The sequence below is a fragment of the Gallus gallus genome, chromosome 7 (genome assembly GCF_016699485.2).
Source record: "Gallus gallus isolate bGalGal1 chromosome 7, bGalGal1.mat.broiler.GRCg7b, whole genome shotgun sequence".
In the NCBI taxonomy this organism is placed as follows: domain Eukaryota; kingdom Metazoa; phylum Chordata; class Aves; order Galliformes; family Phasianidae; genus Gallus; species Gallus gallus.
In genome coordinates, this window is record NC_052538.1 from 5485892 (window position 1) to 5505012 (window position 19121).

At 49.2% G+C, this 19121-nt stretch overlaps 1 protein-coding gene across 17 annotated transcripts in view; it reads right to left on the reverse strand.

Annotated features, from left to right (window-relative positions):
* Nucleotides 1-19121, reverse strand: part of AGAP1 (ArfGAP with GTPase domain, ankyrin repeat and PH domain 1) — a 295523-nt gene that overhangs the window by 225107 nt on the left and 51295 nt on the right. For 10 of the 17 annotated variants that reach the window (XM_040703937.2, XM_015289261.4, XM_040703940.2 and 7 more), the window contains exon 1: nt 11396-12926. The exons of the other annotated variants lie outside the window; for them this stretch is intronic. In XM_040703937.2, coding sequence (XP_040559871.1) covers nt 11396-12452 — 1057 coding nt within the window. In that variant the 5' untranslated portion in view covers nt 12453-12926. Of the gene's footprint in view, nt 1-11395; nt 12927-19121 lie in introns of those variants that run through there. 17 annotated transcript variants of the gene reach the window in all.

Sequence of the window (19121 nt, forward strand, 5' to 3'; positions counted from 1 at the left end):
TTCTCCTCTAGGACCAGCTGAAGCTGAGAGATAGAAAGCTAAATAAATTGATATTGTGTGGATAAGCTGATAGATAAGTCACAAAAAAGGTGAAAAGGCACATGGCCATTTTATGCTAGGTTGCATTACAAAACTGAATGATGAACAGCAGCCTATTGTTTGTACAAAAGAACTGGATATCAGACCATTACAACTTGAAGCATTACCTTCTATACAGGTCAGCCTGCTCTCCTCTGTCAACTTTCACATCACTCCATACGGACAGGCTGCAACAGATGCCTTCAGGCCCTGTAAATTCTGCCTCCATGCTGGCCAGATGCCTTGTTGTGCTACTTCTCATTAGATAATTAATTAGATCTTCATCATTACAGATGACATATGTTCAACATTCCCTGTTCTACTCCATACACTAGCTACACGTATCATTAACTGTTTGTATTCCCAGTTTCCAAATAGCTACAGCGTATACACAACCAAAGGCATGAAAAAAATGGTGCAGGCTGCCTCCTACACGAGCCATTTAAAGCATACACAGAAATACAAATGAAATGACCCTCTTACTCCTGAAGCTTCTACCCGACCAGGAGCCTGAAGATCTCTAAGCTGTACTGCAGTTCAGGCTGTATCTGCATGAATTGTCTCAGCTCCAGACTGCATCTCCGAGATGTGCCTCACGACTGCTCAGACATCTCTGACTGGAAAAAACAAGACGTCAAAAGTGAAAAATGCAGAGTGCCAGAAGACTGCTCGTTTCAGCACCTCTGCATCTGCAGCTGATTTTATTGGACCCACTATCATATTTTCCTAGTGTTACCCTGTTGGGTGCCTGTTCCACTAAGCAAATATGACGGTGGTAAAACTGACTTAAGTGATTTCATGTTCTGGAGTCTAACAGAAGGGTTTTTGTAACTCACAGCTTTCTTAGCTCCAAAGCACAGCAAAGGAGAGCATGGGAGCAAGGAGACAACGCACTGCCTGACTCCACCATCCCATCGGGCAGCTCGCCAGCCTGCACACATACAGAGTATTAAATAAGCACAGGGGCTTGCTTGAAATTAACACTCTGCAGACAGAGTTTAATTTTATACGTGTTTACATAGCATATAAAGTATATAAAGATAGATAACATTGTTAAGCCACAAAGAAAAGTAAAAGGGAATTTAAAAATACTCCTCAGACAGGCTGACAAGAGCTGACAGATAAGCTAAATTCCAGCAGTCTGAGCACAAGTAGAGTCTTGGGATTAGTAGAGAGGTCCCTTGTAGAAGCTGTATACAAAGAACGAGCCCACTGAATTGAGCTGCAAACCCTTGCTTCACACATTCTGGGTTTCAGTGGGACTGGACACATCCCATCCTGGAAGGAACTCCCATACAGCAGCCCCCAGAAGCAGGCACAGGGAACGACTTTAAGAACACAATTATGCACTAGAAGCAGAGAATGTAGGGACAGGACACTGGCTTTGAAGGAAACTAGAAAACAAGCTTTGGTTCCATCTTGTGCTCGTGAAAACAGGATTAGGTACGTTGCTGTAAGTCAGCAGTATGCAGTAAGCAGCTCCACCACCCAGCACCGAGCAACGCTGAGCCCTCAGCTTGGAACTGCTTCCATCAGCAGCAGCTCCACGTGAAGTAGGTGTTCTGCACTGCTCACACTTCATCCACGCTATACATGGGCAACAGTAAATTCACTGTAGATGGTGTTTCAGCCTGGGGCCCTAAAAATATAAACCAGCATGCCTGCCTGAAACACTACGCTTCTTTATTCGGGGATGGAAAAGGATTTCTTATCAGTCAATTCCTTGCATACTTTGCAAGGGTAGAGGTTAAGGCAAGCTGTGATACGTGTGTTCTGTAAGGATAAAGAAAAGGAGCCTAGTCCCAACACCTTCCTGCAGATGGAAGGCACAAGAGTTACTGCAGAAAACCCTGAGGCATGTTGCCTACACTTCTGACAACATTTCTAGAAGAAGTGACTTGAAAGACAGTTTCCTCCATTGCTTATTCCTTTTCTAATTGAGCTGAGTGAGAGTATTCCCAGGTCAAGGCTCACACTGCACCCACAGGCACCTTAAAGACCTGTAAGGATTTCATAATCAAGTCTGAATGGTATCAGATGCTCACATTAAATACTAAATACAGGACTGAAAGCACAGTCCACAAGCACAACAGAACCTCAGTTTTAATGGGAAAAATGCATATAAGCGTGGCAGGGAGATAACATGGTCTCACTTAGCAATTACTCAGGAGTAAAACTGTAATTAGCAAAGCAACTAAGTCCCACTTCATTCGGGATTCTCTTACTTCAAATGTCGGTTTCTGCTTCCCTACCAGCCTAACTCCAAAGAAGCCCTCCTTTCCTGATGCTGTAGTGACTGCCACTGCCGGAGGTCTCAGGACATGAGCCACCACCACGAGGTCTGCAGATGTTCCCACACTTGTGCACAGTGGAGACAGATGTTGGAAGGCAGTTACACCACCTGGCTTGGCAGCACCACCCGCTTCCTGCCACCAACATGGACTCAGAGGCAACAGGAATTTATGGAGCTGGGTGGTAGCAAGGGAGTAGAAAATAAAGTGCTCGTGAAAGTAACCAACAGGCTTTAAAATCTCTGGTCAGAAACTATCACCTCACTCCTTGCAGACCTCGTGATTTGATTCTGATGTCGAGATGTACAAAAGCATCCCTCCAAGTCAGCACTTCACAGAATGAGGCTGAGGCTGATAGAGACCTCCTGGTCCCTCTGGGCCACCCCTGCTCCTGTAGGGACGCCCACAGCAGGTGCCCAGCACCACGTCCAGGTGGCTTTGGGGATCTCCACGGAGGAGACCCCACAGACACCAATGTTTCTTAACGTTTTCTCCCCTGCAGTCTTCCTTGCCTCTCCTTACCTCTGCCCGCAGCCCACTGACACGGGAATCCTGAGTGCATCCCTGGGGACTGCAGCCTGCAGAACAGTGTGGCTACACACACCTGGCTGCCTGCAGGATTTGCTCCTTCCCTGCTCTGTTCATCTTTATTTAGAAATCATTTAAGAGGGAAAAGAAATTCAGCACCGCGTGAAGTTTAACCTACTTATCAGCGTTGTTTACTGGCAGAATTACATGTCTTAAGATGACTGCAATGCCCTGTAATAAGCCTCTACTTATCATAAAGTCTCCTCCACGCTTCAGGTTAAAAATAGGCAAATAGAAAGGGCTGGAGGCTAGCAGGTAATGCATTTACACACACAAACCAGAAGTATCCGCTGCAGGAGGACCTCCGTCAGGCCAAGAGGCACAGCACCCATTTCCTGCAGGGATCTCAGGCACACTTCTAAGACCGAATATACTGCAAACCAAAGCGACTTTGCTTTTGTGCTTCCCACCCATTATGCTCACAACGCTACAAGATAAGAAGGGAAAAGGAAAAGGAAGCATTCCCACAGCCAGATTTTCACTGCAACCAAATGTACTGGAAGTAATGCCTCCTATCTCCACTGAAACAATGGATACGAAGAGCACAATAACACTACTGGTCATCTGCCCCAGCACTGTGCTTGCAGCAAACAAGAAGGTTCCAATGGCAAAGCCACACCAAGAATACTATCCTTCAGGAAAAACAGTTCACATTGTATGGTTTTCTTTCGTTCCATAAACCACATGAACAGCACAGACAACGAACCACTTCTCACATGCCCAGCTTATCGTCTCTCTCCAGTTCTCAAACACAATGAGCTATTAGTGCCGGTTTCTGGAATGTGGCCGTTCACATCCACCACCAGCTCAGACAGCTGCCTGGCACATCTCAATCTCTGCAGAGACAACAATCGTTGCAGTAACACTGAGCTATCAGAATGGCACAAGGAAGGCTCACCTATGGAAGAAAACATCTACGCTCAGCCTATGCAGCACAGCTCGCCATGCATTCCGAAGCAAAAAGGATACGGATAACACAGAACGTTAAGAGGATGCACAGACCTGCCCACATGAGAAGGGTTATGGGAACAACTTTCAGCAAATAGAGGAAGAACAGCAATACAAATATATTTTCAACCACGGTCACATCACGTACCAGTTTGTCTCAGGGAAGGGATCTGGTGAGGCTCAGAAGCAGCTGCAGACACACATATTTAGGGAAAAACACCACCTTCAACTTCAAGCAATACAGAATGCAAAGGGATGTCAGTGTGGAAGACTGTGGATTGGCTGAAAGAAGTTCGCTAATTTTCCACTTAAGCCATTGAACCTCCTGTCCTCCGTGAGTGCAAAGTAAGATTTTTCAATGCAGGACTTTGAAACTGAGGCAGGAAAGCTGTTGCCTTGCCAACATAAATATTTCTGTATCGCTCCACACAAGAGCTTCTGAATTAGGATGCTGCATAAGGAACAGTTAGATCAACATTGCAGTTTCCCAGGCAGCTTAACCTGACACAAATGCAGTCCCAGTCCTGGATGGGCAGATGTTTTGTATGGTATGTAATTCTGCTGCTCATCCCAAAGAAGGCTTCAGTTCTCAGGAGCTACAGGGACGGCATCGTCACCCTGAAAGTGGTCTGCAGCAGCAGCACTAGAGGAGCTGAGGGTCCCTGATTCTTACAGCACTCATTCTAAGTCAAAGTGCCACTTTATAGTGACAGTAAGAAGCAACACAACATCATATCATGCCAAACATTTAGACTCAAATGTGTGTACCCACAGCAAGAAGTAGAGAAGCTGTGTAAAGGCTGCAGACACATCCCTCCAATACAGCTGCACTAAGTGGTTTAGCACCTGTGTTTCAAAATAGTTCTCCCTTGTGCCTTAAACATAAGCACTGCCATTAAGACAGTGTTCACATGGGAATATGTGGGGGGGGAGGGGGAGAAAATCACATGATGGTATTACAGTCTTCTTCTTAAGATGCACATGCATGCATGTATATGCACAAGAAGCCCAGCACAAGTAAAACAGTACTTCTGGAATCCATATTCTCCAGCCAACCAGCCAGACAAGCCTACTAACAAACACATGCAAACAAAGAGAGAGCCATTATAAATAACTTGGAAATGCCAGGAGCTGGCAGCAGTCAGCACAATATTTTAGTTCCCCTTCAAATCTGATTGCAAAAACTGGCATTTAAAGCTTCCAGCAAGGGAAGATCTGCTATGGGTTTTCTCTCAAAAATGAAAGCTTAGCTCACAGGCGTTCAAACTTCATTGCAAAGAACAAGAACCCCCTGCTAACACTGGAAAAGGAGGAATTTCGAAGTATTTCCAATAATTGTGAAGATTACTTGTTAGGAAGCACGTACAAAGCTGAAATTAAGTTGAAGTCCAGAAGGCAAGGGCACATTTACCAGTTTGTCCAAAATAAAGCCTTGTTTGGTGCAACCCGAACTGAGGGAGCTAAATGCTGCCTTCAGACATGATTTAACTTAGTAGCTCTTTCTATCTGTATGCTAGTGGAAAATAAAGGTACAGGTAAAAGGTCTTGGTTAATTAACAAGTACTGCCTCCTGTATTGATTAGATACAACTCCGTATACTCTCCAAGTGGAACAGTTACAAGGAAGCACAGCAATAACGTACCTAACCCGTAAATGTCAGTTTCCACAGCTGACATTATAGGCAGATCGTATGGGAAAGACTTCATAAAGACTTTTCTACAGTCTTAATATTGAGATTTACTCTGCTTTATAACTTCAGACAAGTGACCTTTACATCTTTGTCTGTGCAACCTCCAAGAATGGAAGTCGAAACATAAAAACAAACACTATCCATGAAGATCCTTCCAATACTTGAAGGGAGCATATAAACAGGAGGGGGAACAGCTGTTTACAAGGGTGGATAGTGATAGGACAAGGGGGAATGGTTTTAAACTGAGACAGGGAGGTTTAGGTTGGATATTAGGAGGAAGTTTTTCACCCAGAGGGTGGTGATGCACTGGAACAGGTTGCCCAAGGAGGTTGTGGATGCCCCATCCCTGGAGGCATTCAAGGCCAGGCTGGATGTGGCTCTGGGCAGCCTGGTCTGCTGGTTGGCGACCCTGCACATAGCAGGGGGTTGGAATGAGATGAGCATTGTGGTCCTTTTCAACCCAGGCCATTCTATGATTCCATGATAAGATACCACTGAAACTGAGGAACTGGTTCACAAATACTCCTTCATATCAAACTGACTGAGACTTCCAGGACAACTGACCAAGGCAGGAACGAACTCTTAGAACCAACGCGCTGTTCTGAGTCCCAAACCAACCCGAACTGATGTCAGCTATCACCAGAGAGAAACAGTGAGACAGTCTGGGCTTCAAACTAAGGCTCACTTACTGCAAGGTAAAAACCTGAAGTTTTAATTGAGAAGAAAGCCCTCATGAAACCCTCTTGCAGAGATGAGTTTGCGCAGGCTGCAGGTAGAACACAGGCTGCCAAGGCTGGGAGCAGCTGCGTGCCCCACAAAGCAGGGCCTCCCCATCAAGGAGAGCCTCAGTAGAGGACCACAAGGACAACAAGGACCACAGTTTAAGTCTTATTGGTGTATTCTGAGATTAACAAAATTGCACAGAGCTACAATGCACTGCACGCTTGTTATTTTAACGGCACTCATTGCCTGTTTTGTTGTAAGAAAACATTTGGTACTGTTTTGTCAATAAAGCAAAAGTATTGTGTCAGACACTGTCATTACGTACGTCGGAAACATCAAAATCATTAAACACTCCATTTTAAAAATCCCATCAAGATAACAGCTTATGTTGTATGCTTTTCACGAGCAGAACAGATTATCATTTCTCAAGTTCAATACACTGACATTTCTTTTTCCTCAGATGCTGGAAACCCATTCTGCTTTTTTGGCAGACGCCGCCTCTCGCTGTGTTTACTGCAGTTGCCTAGGGGAAATCCTAACACCAATTATCAAAAGCAACACTATTACATTAACAGCCTGCATTAATGGCTCCTTTTTTTCCTTAACCCTACGTGGCTCTAAGTGAACATGAACACACACACGCTGCAAGCAGAGCCGCACTCTCCCTCTTGCAAAAAGCCATGCCAAAGAAAACAGTAGGGCACACTGCAGTACCCTCTTTCACACATCAGTCTGTAACCTGGTGGTTATAAATTCAGTAATCAGTATTAATTGATAAAGTGGCATCAGGAGTGGCCGTGGTCCACAGGACAGACCCAAACATTCATTCAAATACCCCCAGCTCATTCCTCGGTGCTGACCTAAGAAGTCAAGATCTGAATGCAACTCTACTAATGAGCTTGCACTCTGCAACATGCATCGTGCTTTGGAACCGTGTTTAGCCAAACACAGCCTCTCAGAGCTGTCTACTGAACTCCTGAAGAGAATAACGGTTCAACATCTGCTACAAGCAATTCCATTTTTCTCGTGCAAAAGAACTGCTAAATCTACTACATTATTGCCAGTGGTTGAACTAGCAAAATCTGGGGCTCCCCTCTGTAAGCAGCATTTACGAGTAACCTCAACCTTTCCCTGGGTCTCAAAAGAGCCTGTGTGCTACTCTGCTTCTGGAAAATCAAATACTCCTTCCCTAGCTTGAGACTCACTGACATTGGTTAACAATTCCAGGTTAAACTTACCTTTCCTGTCACACTGCGCATCCTCATATTCAGGACAAGTAACAGCGATGAAGACTACAAGAATATGGTGTTTCAAGTGCCCTTTTCCCTGCACAGACTGTGTCTTAGTCACCTACACGTGAGCTGCATTACACCAATACAACACGCTTACCAACACTGGTAACCCAAGCAGCAAGCAGATCTCGGGCAAAGACAAACATATTTGGCAAGCTAATTTACAGAGCCCGGTTATGAGGGAGTGGAGATGAATGCCTCTCCAACAGTTTTACAGAAGTATTCACTGATATAGCACGAGAAAGCCATCCATTACTGCCATTTGGAATGTAACTGCCGACCTATTATAGACTAACATGGAAATTCTATATTTCTTTTTAATTTTAACACAAAGAGAGACCATGACTGCTAGCATCTGGCATACTCTTTAATATTGTGTAAACATTAATCCATCTCATTCTTTAATTCAGCCAGTGACCTTAATACCAGTTCAGTTCTTAATCATCTGGCTGTGTCAGTGCAGCTGGCAACCATTCTGCTCGACACGGGACCTACCCAATAAATTATAATGAAAACCCTCTTAGCCAATGCTTGACAAAGCTTAACCAAAATGCAATTCCTTCACCTTCTAGAGTGTATTTTCACCACAACGTCTAGACAACACTCATTCGCAGTCACTGAAACAGTCAGATGAGCACTAAAAGATTTTCAGACCACTTAAGGAAGGGCCCTCCCAGCGTTAAAAGAGAAGCATGTCACCAAAAACCTTCAGCTGCAACATGGGAGGCTGGAAGGAACCAATTCCAACGCATTTCCACCATACTGCTCAAATTCCACATGTGCTGAAGCTTATCCTGCCCATCCATGAGTCCACAGGGCTGGCACAGAAAGCACCAGCAGCATACACATGTAAAACCACAGCAGGGCAACACGCAGACAATGCAGAGCTAACAGGAATTCTCAAATGAAGCTCTGCATCAAGAATGGAGGCCTCCAGCTGCTCACTCCTCAGCTTCCTTCTCCTTCCCACAACCATCAACTGCAGAGAACACAAGATAAATGCTTAATCCCAACACGTCCAAAATCCCAGAAAAAAAAAAAAAAAAAAAGAGAAGTTTATAATTTTACAATGCTCTATATGTGTGTATATCTATATAGATATACAAATGGTCTATAATCTCAATCTCAACATGCCACAGCCCTGGCAGAAGCGGAGGCTGTGCAGAACGCATGGTAGGTCTGTGCCATGCTCCTGCTCCCACTGGAAGATGCTTCCCCACACTTGAGCTTTCCTTCCCAAGAGTAACTCTTGGAAAGAAATCTGATCAACGCTTTTAAAGACAAAGATGGTTTACTGAGCATATCAAGAATGATTCGTCCCAAATCTACCTCCACCCATTTCACAGCAACAAGAAAAATATGTGGATTTAAATGTTCCTCGGTCTTGCTTTACAAATCTGTAGCTTCAGCTTGTTCTGAACAGTATTACATGTCCACGGTAATTAGGAACAGATTTTTAACATGCACCATACGGGCAGTACTGGGATTATTTCAAGTTGAAAATGTCAAAGGCACGCTTTTCCATTTGTATGTTCTCTCTGGACCTTAGGTAGGTGGTGGAGAGCAATTACAAGGTCACAGCAGCAAGCAGGTCAGTGTCACATGGGAAGCAAGTCTCAAGTAATAAACTCCTTCTACAACCATGACATGGGATAACACAACATTTAATTAAGGATTCCTCCACCATTACTCCAGAATCCAGGCACAGGCTTGTCAGGAGCATACCCATTTTACCTCAACTAAAAGAAGCCATACTGTTGACACAACGAGACTTTGCCGAACAGCAGCTCATTCCAAATTTAAAACACCCAAATACATCTGGCATGCAAATCATAGCATGTCATGAGACTTTTCTTCTTAAGAAATACCAGGGGAAATTAAGGACAAAAAAACTTAAAGCTTTCTGGAAAGTCACCAATAAGTAACAGCTGAAACTTTGCACTGAGGGCTCTGCATGATTTTGCCTTTTGCAACAGGATGACGTTTTTCTAATAGCAGAAGCCTCAGCTGCACTTGCCTGGAAAAAAAGCAGCAGAAGATGCTGGGCAGACAGGAGCCCTGTTAGCCCCCAGCAGCAGCCTGGGGACTGCAGTCTCTGCGTGGGTCCGCACTGCTGCTCCCAGGACACACACACCTTCTGGAAAACACAACTGACAGCTCACTTCCAGCACATAGACGTGATACTGGCATGTCCACAAAAACCTCTCTGCAACGTCTTGGTGCTGAAGATCAGTGGTTACTAATTAACTCAAGCCTTAAACTCACCCCAGACTGACAGGACTGTGTTCTGCGGATATACAGCTGTAAAGTGTTTCTCCCCTTTAACAGTTTAAGTGCAATGGCACAGGACAGGCATGCACAGCCATGTGAAGCAACTCTCTGTTGTGGTTACCTCAAACTCGAACCAAGGTCAGACCACAATTTCCGCCAAGATTACTATGAACCCACATAAATGCCTCTACGTCAATAAAACCTTACACTCCTCAGTTACTGGCTCTAAATATGTGGCTTTGCTCCTCACACTTCATCCTTGGGCACAGCTCCAAGCAGCACCAGTGGACTGAGGGGGCTGGCAGCGCTGGGAAGCAGCTCTCGCTCCAGTCTCACCCCATGAACTCAGGGTGCAGTGAAGCCCTGGCTCTGCTGCCCAGAGAAGCCGTTGGTGCCCCATCCCTGGAGGCCTTCAAGGCCAGGCTGGATGGGGCCCTGGGCAGCCTGGGCTGGTGGGGGGCACCCAGCCCACGGCAGAGAGGTTGGCACTGGATGGGCTTTACGGTTCCTTCCACCTCAAGCCGTTCTACAATTCCGTGAAATTCCCTAGGTGAATCCCATGAAGCCCTCTGCTGTACCTGTGCTCCAAGGGAAGCCCCAGCTGCTGAACCCAGAGTTTTAGGCTTAGAGAAGCAGCAACTTACAGATCACTGACTGCTTTGATCGGCGCTTAGTGCCCAAAGTATAAGCACCATAGGTTAAACGCTTGATCCCAGAGACCTTATAAAGATTTAAAAGCACAAGTAGTGCCACAAGCTCCACAACCAGCATTTCTGGTCTGACATGTCCCAGCCGCCACCACCAGGATACCTTCAGCGCCTCGCAGAGCGCAGACAGTCACCCTGACTTTCATCCTACAGCAAGTGGGATGGAAAATTCTCAAGTTCTTCCTGCATCCCAGGGACTCACAAATGCCAGGCTAGCTCCACCTGCCATCAGCAGCAACTGGCTAGTTAAATACTTAACGGAAACAGTAAGATAATTCAAAGAGCGTGGCTTCTGAGCTTGTGCTGCATTGTGCTCTTAAACACTGTGCAATAGTTTGGAACAGAAGAGTAGGGCTTACAACATGTTTACATCGATGTTTGCCTACTCCCTCGCGTCAGTAGACATTTCCAGACACTACCACCCATCTTTAGGGTTCCAGAGGTCCATAGAGAAGCAGGGAGGCCCAGCGTGGTGCGGCACTGGGTCACCCAGTGACCTACATACTGCCAGCCAGCAGCTCAGCTTCCACTGCATAATTGAGCGGGCCGTGCTTCTCTCACCCTGCCATCCCAGAGCACAGGGAATCCACCGAGTGCTTTTTCATTCATAAGACATGCCTAACGTGTTCTCCTCAAAACCACACTGCGCATCTGAGGAGAAAACACTACCAAGCACTTAAAAATGTGCAGTGCTGCATAAAGCACCGTCCGCTCACAGCCCGGTGCTCCCGGAGCAGCATTTCCCTCTCCTTATGCAGAAAAGCCCCCTCACGCCCCATCCCGCCGCCCAGCCTCCGGAGCAGGCACCTTTGCGGGGGGACCCATCGATGCTCTCCGAGCTGGACTCGATGTCGGCGGTGACTCTCCGGAGGCTGCTGAAATACGCCCTGGACCTGGAGAAGCTGCCGCGTGGGGATCGGCCGTGGGGGGTGCCGAAGAGCGAGGAGGTGCCCTCCTTGCGGGCAAAGATGCCGCTGAAGAAGCGAAGCAAGCGGTGCTCGTGGGCTGCGGGCCCTCCGGGTGCGCCCTCCCGCCCCAGGCGTTCGGACAGCCGCTGCAGGTCGCTGTTATCCAGCGTGCGGTTCTTGCTCTTGCTCCGCTCCCAGCGCTCCAGCTCGGAGAGCGGCTCGGCCTTGCTCAGCACCTCGCCCACGTCCAGCGTGTTGCGCTTCTCGGCGGCGGGCGATTCCTCGGGCGGAGAGCCGGGCGCCGCGGCCTCCTCGCTCGGCGCGGCCGGCGCGGGGAGGCAGCCGGAGCTGCTGTGCCTCCGCACCCGGCCCAGCGCCCGTGCCCGCAGCAGCTCCCCGCCGCTCCACTGCCTGAAGCTGAAGCTGCGCCGCAGCAGGCCCGGCTGCCTCCGCGGGCTGCGCCCCGGACCCGCGGCCTCCAGCCCGGCGGGCTCGGCGGGAGGAGCGCCGGCCGCGGCCCCGCGCCCGCCACAGGTGGCCGCCTCCCGGGCGCCGGGGTGCCGCGGCCACGCGAAGGGCGGATCGGCGGGGGGCTGCCCGCTCCTCCGCGGCACCTTGAGGCGGCCCAGCTCCAGCTGCCCGGTGCTGAGGGTCCTGAAGTTGCGGAAGCCGCAGGGGCTGGGCACTCGGTCCTTCTCCTCGCCGCCCTCCTCTTGCTCCTCGCCCTCCTCCTCCTCCACCAGCAGCAGCCCGGCGCGGGGAAGGCTGCGGGAGCCCGGCTGGCCGCCTCCCCGCCGTCCGCGCCGCGCCGGCTCCGGGCCGCCGTCGGGCCCCAGCAGCTCCTTCTTCACCATGGTCACGGAGATGCGGTAGACGGTCTTCCTCTGCGGGGTGCCCCGCTGCATCCTCTCGGGAGAGGCGGCGGCCGGCGGCTCGCTGCTGTCCAGCAGGTACATGGCTGCCTTCAGCCGCGCAGCCCGGGCCCCATGCCGATCGAAGCGCGGGGAGGAACTCGGCGGGGCGAGCCCCGCGTCACGCCCCCGCCGCCCGGCCGCAGCGAGGCTCCCGGCGCTCAGCCGCGGCGCTCCCGCATCGCCGGCTCGGCGCGGGGGGCGGCCCCTGAGGCAGCGCGGCGCGGCTCACAGCCATTCACCGCCCGCACGCATCGCCCTGCGGATCCCGACGCGCGCCGCCGACGGAAGCCAGGTCCGGTTTTCAAGGGATTAGAGCGGCAGCAGCCTTCGATTTCATTGTTTACGGCAGACCGCACGTTTGCATATTTTGCGCCCCCGGGTTTTTTCTTCTCCCGGCCGAGTAAATCCGCTTAGCGCCGGCAGGAAGGAGCGGCGGGGCGGGCAGGGCGCTGCCAGGGGACGCGGCCGCTCCGCACCGCTGCCGTTCCCGCTCCGGCGGCAGCACCGGGCGGCAGCAGCCCGGCCCCGGCCCCAGCCCAGGAAGCCGCGGCCCCGGCAGCCGCCGGCCGGGCGGCCCCAAGCGCCGGGCTGGAGTCGGGCTGCCAGGAGCGGAGCGGCTGTTCCGAGCGCCAGGCAGCGGGCCCGGCCCTAGGCTCCCATTCTGCTTTAAGAGGCCGAGGGGAGCAGCTGGAGCTGCACGGGGGAAGCAAACGGTACCCGCATCCTCCCACCGAGATGCACGGCTGTTGAGCTGGGGCTGGTGCACATCCCGAGAATCTCAGGGATGAAAGGCAACACTGCCTTTTTGACCCCAAAGAATCAAAATTAAGCCAGATCTAAAAACAAAGATGGGATAAGGTAACTGAAACAGAGCTGAAGCCCACTGCTGTCAAGGCAATGGTAGGCGGGAGGGCTTCAGAATCAGGTAGAAGAGAGCAGCAAAGGAGAAAGCTTTGCCTCGGGTGCACCCCAGCCCAGCAGCACAGCTGCAGGACACATATGGTACAGGGAGAGGGGAGGCAATATCAGGGTCCCCTGCCAGGTAGGTGGCTGTGTCCTCACCCCAGACCCCTCACTGCATGGAGGTGCTGAGTTAGGGCTGCTGCACACGTCTGTGAGCACACTGCTGTGCACATCGGCTTCCTGACTGCAGCAGGATCCTGCAACACACACTGTGCAACCTGTGCCAGCTGGTTTGTATACTCGTATCCAGCAGATCCCTGGACAAACCAGACACCTGTGCAACCCCTGAAAAAACAGGCCTGTAACCCAACAGAGCTCATACACCATACTAAAAACATCCATTTGTTCTACAACGTCAGAGGGCTGACAGCAGGACAGCAAGCAGTACCGCCGCAGTCCCGCAGGCGCTGGGACGCACGCGGAGCCGCCGCCCGCTCCACGCCACGTTTTGCAGCAGACCGGCGCAGGCTCCCCGCTCCCAGCCCAGCCAACCATTTTTCAGCTGCCCCGCACGGCAGAGCCGCGAGGAGCCGCTCCGAGGCTCGGAGGCAGCGGCACGTTCCTCCAGCTCCGCTCGCAGCCTCGTCCTCCGCTCGTGGTCGCGGTGTAAGGACGGGATGCGCCGTGGGCTGGGAGGCGGGCAGGCTCCTGCTGCGCAAAGCGCTTCCTCGGTCTCCCAAATCCCCCTTTCCTCATTGGGCTGCGTGCTGTTATCAGCTGGACGGTCTCAGCACGGACCCCATGCTGTATAATAGGAGCGGCCAGAGCTGGCTGCACCCATCCCACCCAGCCGCTTCCCAGCCACGCCATGCCACGCCATGCCACGCCACGCCCCGAAGGGCTCTCTAACTTGTTTCAGTGTGTTGTGAATCACAAGCAACGTGAATGTCTCCAATCGATCTTCGTGATGCTTCACACACTCTCCTGCCTCCCAAGGCCTGCTTCACTTGCAAACTGCGGTACTACAGCATGAGCTGCACTGCAGCGAGACACTGCAAAGGAAGCCACAAATGAAGCTCCAGGGGAAAAAAAAAAAAAGCGAGCAGAGTAAATGATGAGAAAGTGCAGAGTGCAACTACTGCCCCCATGCAGGAGGATGCCCTGGAGTTCAATTCCACGTGGCTGCCAGCCAGGCCACTGACCGCTCACCCACAGCAGAATGCAAAGGGGAGGAGAAGCATGGTTAAGGCAAGTCTGCTGCCAGCAGCTGACCTTACTAGGAGCGACTTCACAGAGCAAGAGTCCTTAAACCATCAGAAGTGATGTAAAATAGGCTTTGTATTTCCTCTTTCCCCAATAACTCTTGTCAAAAGGACTCCAGTAGTTATTTATTAACTCCTTATTAATTCCAATGAGAAATGTGGCTTCTGCACCAGCACCATCTGATGCTGCGAGTTTCAGTCCCCAAAAGAACGTGATGGGTTTGCCTGGTTCACTGCAAAGCTCACCTCCTGTGATGCTGTTTTGCTTACATGCCCACACTTCACTTTCTTTTTCTGATAACTTCCAGCCATTCAAATCATCACCACGCTGTCTTTTCCAAAGAAAACCAGACCCACGTCATGGGTTTGCTCAAAGCAAGTTCACCTCTAGATGCACAGTAAGGTTCCAAGTATGTGCTCCTTTAGCAAATCCCTCATGGAAGATGAAATTAGGTCACCTGAACAATTCTCACCACTATTTAGATGCGATTTCACTTCTCTCTTCTAGAATTATTGCATTCCGTCCGCCGTTTGTCATTATAGATCAGTGCTCCACGAGGAAATGAGAGGAGGCATCTGGATGAGAACAGCATTCTGCTGGAGGGTACCAGCAACACAGAGACCAAACTCAAGGTCTCTCTCAAGCCACGGGGTTATTACATTAAGCCACTGATCTGTGTTCTTCCGTCACTATGCACTTGTCCATTAAAATCTGCCCCAATTCACTGCAGGCAATTTTTGCTAAGACAAAGCACAGAGGCATCTCACAAGAGGAGCTACCAGTGAGATGTCAGTACTTCTGTCAATAACAGCCTTACTGTCAGCACAATGGAATCGCATTCCTGCCCTGAAAACACGGGGTGCCAAGCAGGAAATGGAAAAAGGCTGACAGGATGTGCACTGAAAAATGCAGCACAACTGCTTGTTACCAGGAGAGAAGGAAAACGCTGTTAGTTCTGGGAAAGGGGCAGCAAGCAGCAGGCCTGCTCCAAGGTCCAAGACTGCATCCCACCTTCTGACAGAAGCTGCAGCATTCTGCTGTTGGGGAACACAACTGAAGCACGCATTTGTCAGCCAACTCCAACTCAAAGGCTGTAGGCAAACCACACTACCTGGACAAGAACAGATGACTGAGGCATTTGATATTCAAAGCCACAACGTTCCAACTATGGCAGCAGGCAGTATTGCTATGGATCATCACGACCAGCCCAAGACAATAATCAGAGCTGCTCCGAGTTCTCCCTGCAGTGCTAATGCTGAGTTACCTGCAGCTCCATCAGCTCTTCTGGGACAGAAGCAAGTTACTGGCTCTCTGCAGCCTTGCAATCCATTCTGAGATGATTCCAGAATTTGGCTTCCATTTCACATTGGTTTTTGTTTGTTTTTTAATCTAAGCTGCCAACTGTATCATCTACCCATAAGAAATACAAATTCTATAATTTGCTTCCATACATGCTGGCAACATAACCTATATGATCCTGCTTACCACTCCTTCCAGCTCTTAAGACAAGACACGATGTGTCATCACTGACACTTCTCAGACACTAACACCAACAGAGCAAGGCACCCTCTGTTAGAGATGCTCAGAAAGCATGGAGGGCAGCCTGAATCACAGAATGGCCTAGGTTGAAAAGGACCACAATGCTCATCTCATTCCAACCCCCTGCTATGTGCAGGGTCGCCAACCAGCAGACCAGGCTGCCCAGAGCCACATCCAGCCTGGCCTTGAATGCCTCCAGGGATGGGGCATCCACAGCCTCCTTGGGCAACCTGTTCCAGTGCGTCACCACCCTCTGGGTGAAAAACTTCCTCCTACTATCCAACCTAAACCTCCCCGCCTTAGTTTAAATCTGTTCCCTCTTGTCCTATCACTAACCACAAGGGGCTGAAGGGACTGCCTTGTTTGTCTGGTGCCCTTCAGCCACAGGTAGGCAAAGATTCCAGAGCTTCCATGAACAAACAAGATAACTCCCCTTTTTACACACCCAGCGCTCCCTTATCAGGCTGTTAACAATGAAAGTTCACATACAATGTCACTTCAAAATGTCAGTTTAAGTACACAGTTTGTAAAGGTAAAAGCCGTGCTTGTCTCAACACACACACACATACACACACACACAGAGAAACACCTCTGTAAGTTTCAAAAACCCTTCTACCTTATTTTGGATATTGCCTTTGTTAAAGTTAAGTGCTTTTCAGCCCATTCATTGCCTTTAACCCTCACCACACCCAGTAAAGTATTCCGACAGGCAGCACCAACACGCGGTTCCAACTGCTCACACTCAGGACCGACTCCTGCTTGTTACATTTGGTGCAGTAAGCAGGAAAAAATCTCTCAGGAAATGGGAAAACGTTCCTGCCAGCTATCAAGTGTTACTCATTTTTAGGCCGGTCACTTTTCACCTCCCGTCATTTACATACTTCAAAGAGATTGTACTGCAGTGAGGAAAAAAAACCATCAGAACTCGAGGAACTAAAATTTAATCTAACAAGGGTTGGAAGCATGTGAATTGCTCATTAATGGCACAACCCAATTCAGTACTTCAGATCATAGAACAGCTGGGTTGGAAGGGACCTCAAGGATCATGAAGGTCCAACCCCCCCGCTGCATGCAGGGCCACCAACCTCTACGTTTAATGCCAGCCCAGGCTGCCCAGGGCCCCATCCACCTGACCTTGAACACCTCCAGGGATGGATGGGACATCCACAGCCTCTCTGGGCAAAGATGGAGTAACTATTTGCATGAAGCCTAAACAGACTTCTTAAATGCTATAAATTCAGAGGCTTCAGATGCTACGAAAATGTACTAAGATCAGGAATAGGCAACTCTCAGCTACAGCGTCTGTAGCACAGCTATCACTCTCAGTACTGCTGTTCCATATTCCCAGGCCAATGGGCCCTCAGGGAGGATTGTGGTACATCTTTTCCACAACTTCAGAAAGGAAGTGCTGTTTCAGATTCAAACTCAAGCCTACTCCAGAACATGTACCCACACATTTTGTTTGCTCTGTATGACAAACATCTGCATGCTAAGCCTATGATTTGCACAGAATTACACAAGCACGCCTTCTGCTTCCATACGAAAGCAGATGGATGGAAATGGCCTAGACCCCTAGCCCTCCAGTTACTGGATTCAATAAGCCACCTGTGCATTACAGAGGACTTGCATTAAAAGCTTGCTTAATGCTGTTCTGTAACTGAACAGATCATGGCATCTGTAGAAGCTTTTAATGTTTGCTGAAGCTGTTTAAAGCCCCCATTTTCAAAAAAAAAAAAAAAATCTAGTGCAGCAGTCAAGAATTCAATAGAAAATGAAAGCAGTGTTTTCAAGCCACTCTAGAGCTAACAAATACAAAGATGTTTTTGGTAGGTATTGAAAGCACCAGACCAACCCAAGAGGTACTTAAGTGCCTAAAAGTAGCGAAGCTGACCATACAAAGCTGGCAATCCCAAACACTTCAATTCATACATTACTTGCTCAAGTCTTTATTTACCCAGCAACTACATCCTAACACCTAACTCTGCTTCCGCACCTTTGCCACTTCAGCAGCTCCAGCTTGGTTCCGCTGTTCAAACAGCGCCCTGAAGGAGCATAGGAGCCCCTCTGCTGCATCATAGTCCCTTTGGCTTCAGCAAAGTACACAACGTGCAGCGGGAATCCTTGTGAATTACTTACAGGCTTTATCTCTTGGAAGCACAGATCTTACTGTGTGAAAATTGAGCCAGTTTTCTCAGCAGTGCAGCAAAGACAGAGGTGAGAAGCAAAGCAAGTTCTTATAAGTATCCACTTCAGCATGCACTTCAGTCATCTCCGTCACTGAGTACATAAAGTGCTGCACTGAGGCACAGATTTTGCCTGCAACATTTGAAGAGGCCAAAGGGGTGATGGTGTGAGTAAAGCTGAGACATCACAACGCAGTAGGCAGTTGTGCTCCAGTGCAGTAAGAAGGTACAACAATCCCCTATCAGACATGGGCACCATTCCACATACTCTTATGCCACATCACTGATAGGAAACACGAAGATGGACACCATCTACTACCTGAATATCAACCAGATAGTTTTAACATGAAAGGTTCATCTTTGATCACTTCAGGAGATCTGCCTGAAATAGAAGCACTTCTTACTAACCATGTGGAAATGTTGCTCTACCTATGGACTTTGACTAGACCAGTTCTGAAAGGGATAGCTAATTCTCCGAGCCTGTCACTCTACAACATCACAGCAACAGGTCATTTTCCCCCACCTCCCCTTCCTCTGCTCCTGCCTTCCACCATTTGTCAAATAGTTTCCATGCCATTTCATTAACAGGATTTAAAAAAATCCAACAATTTTCTTATAAGCAAAAAGAAAAAAAAAAAAGCATGGGGGCTGGAAAAATCACTTCCTTGCTTTTGCTGTTTTAGCTCCAAAGCTAAGCAAGCCCAGCTGCTCAGGAAATACCATTGTAATGAACACATTATTGAACATGGAAGAAGAATCTATCGAGATTTCTGTCAAAAATTTCACATGCAGCAAACAGGCCAGAAATCAAATGGCTCTTCCA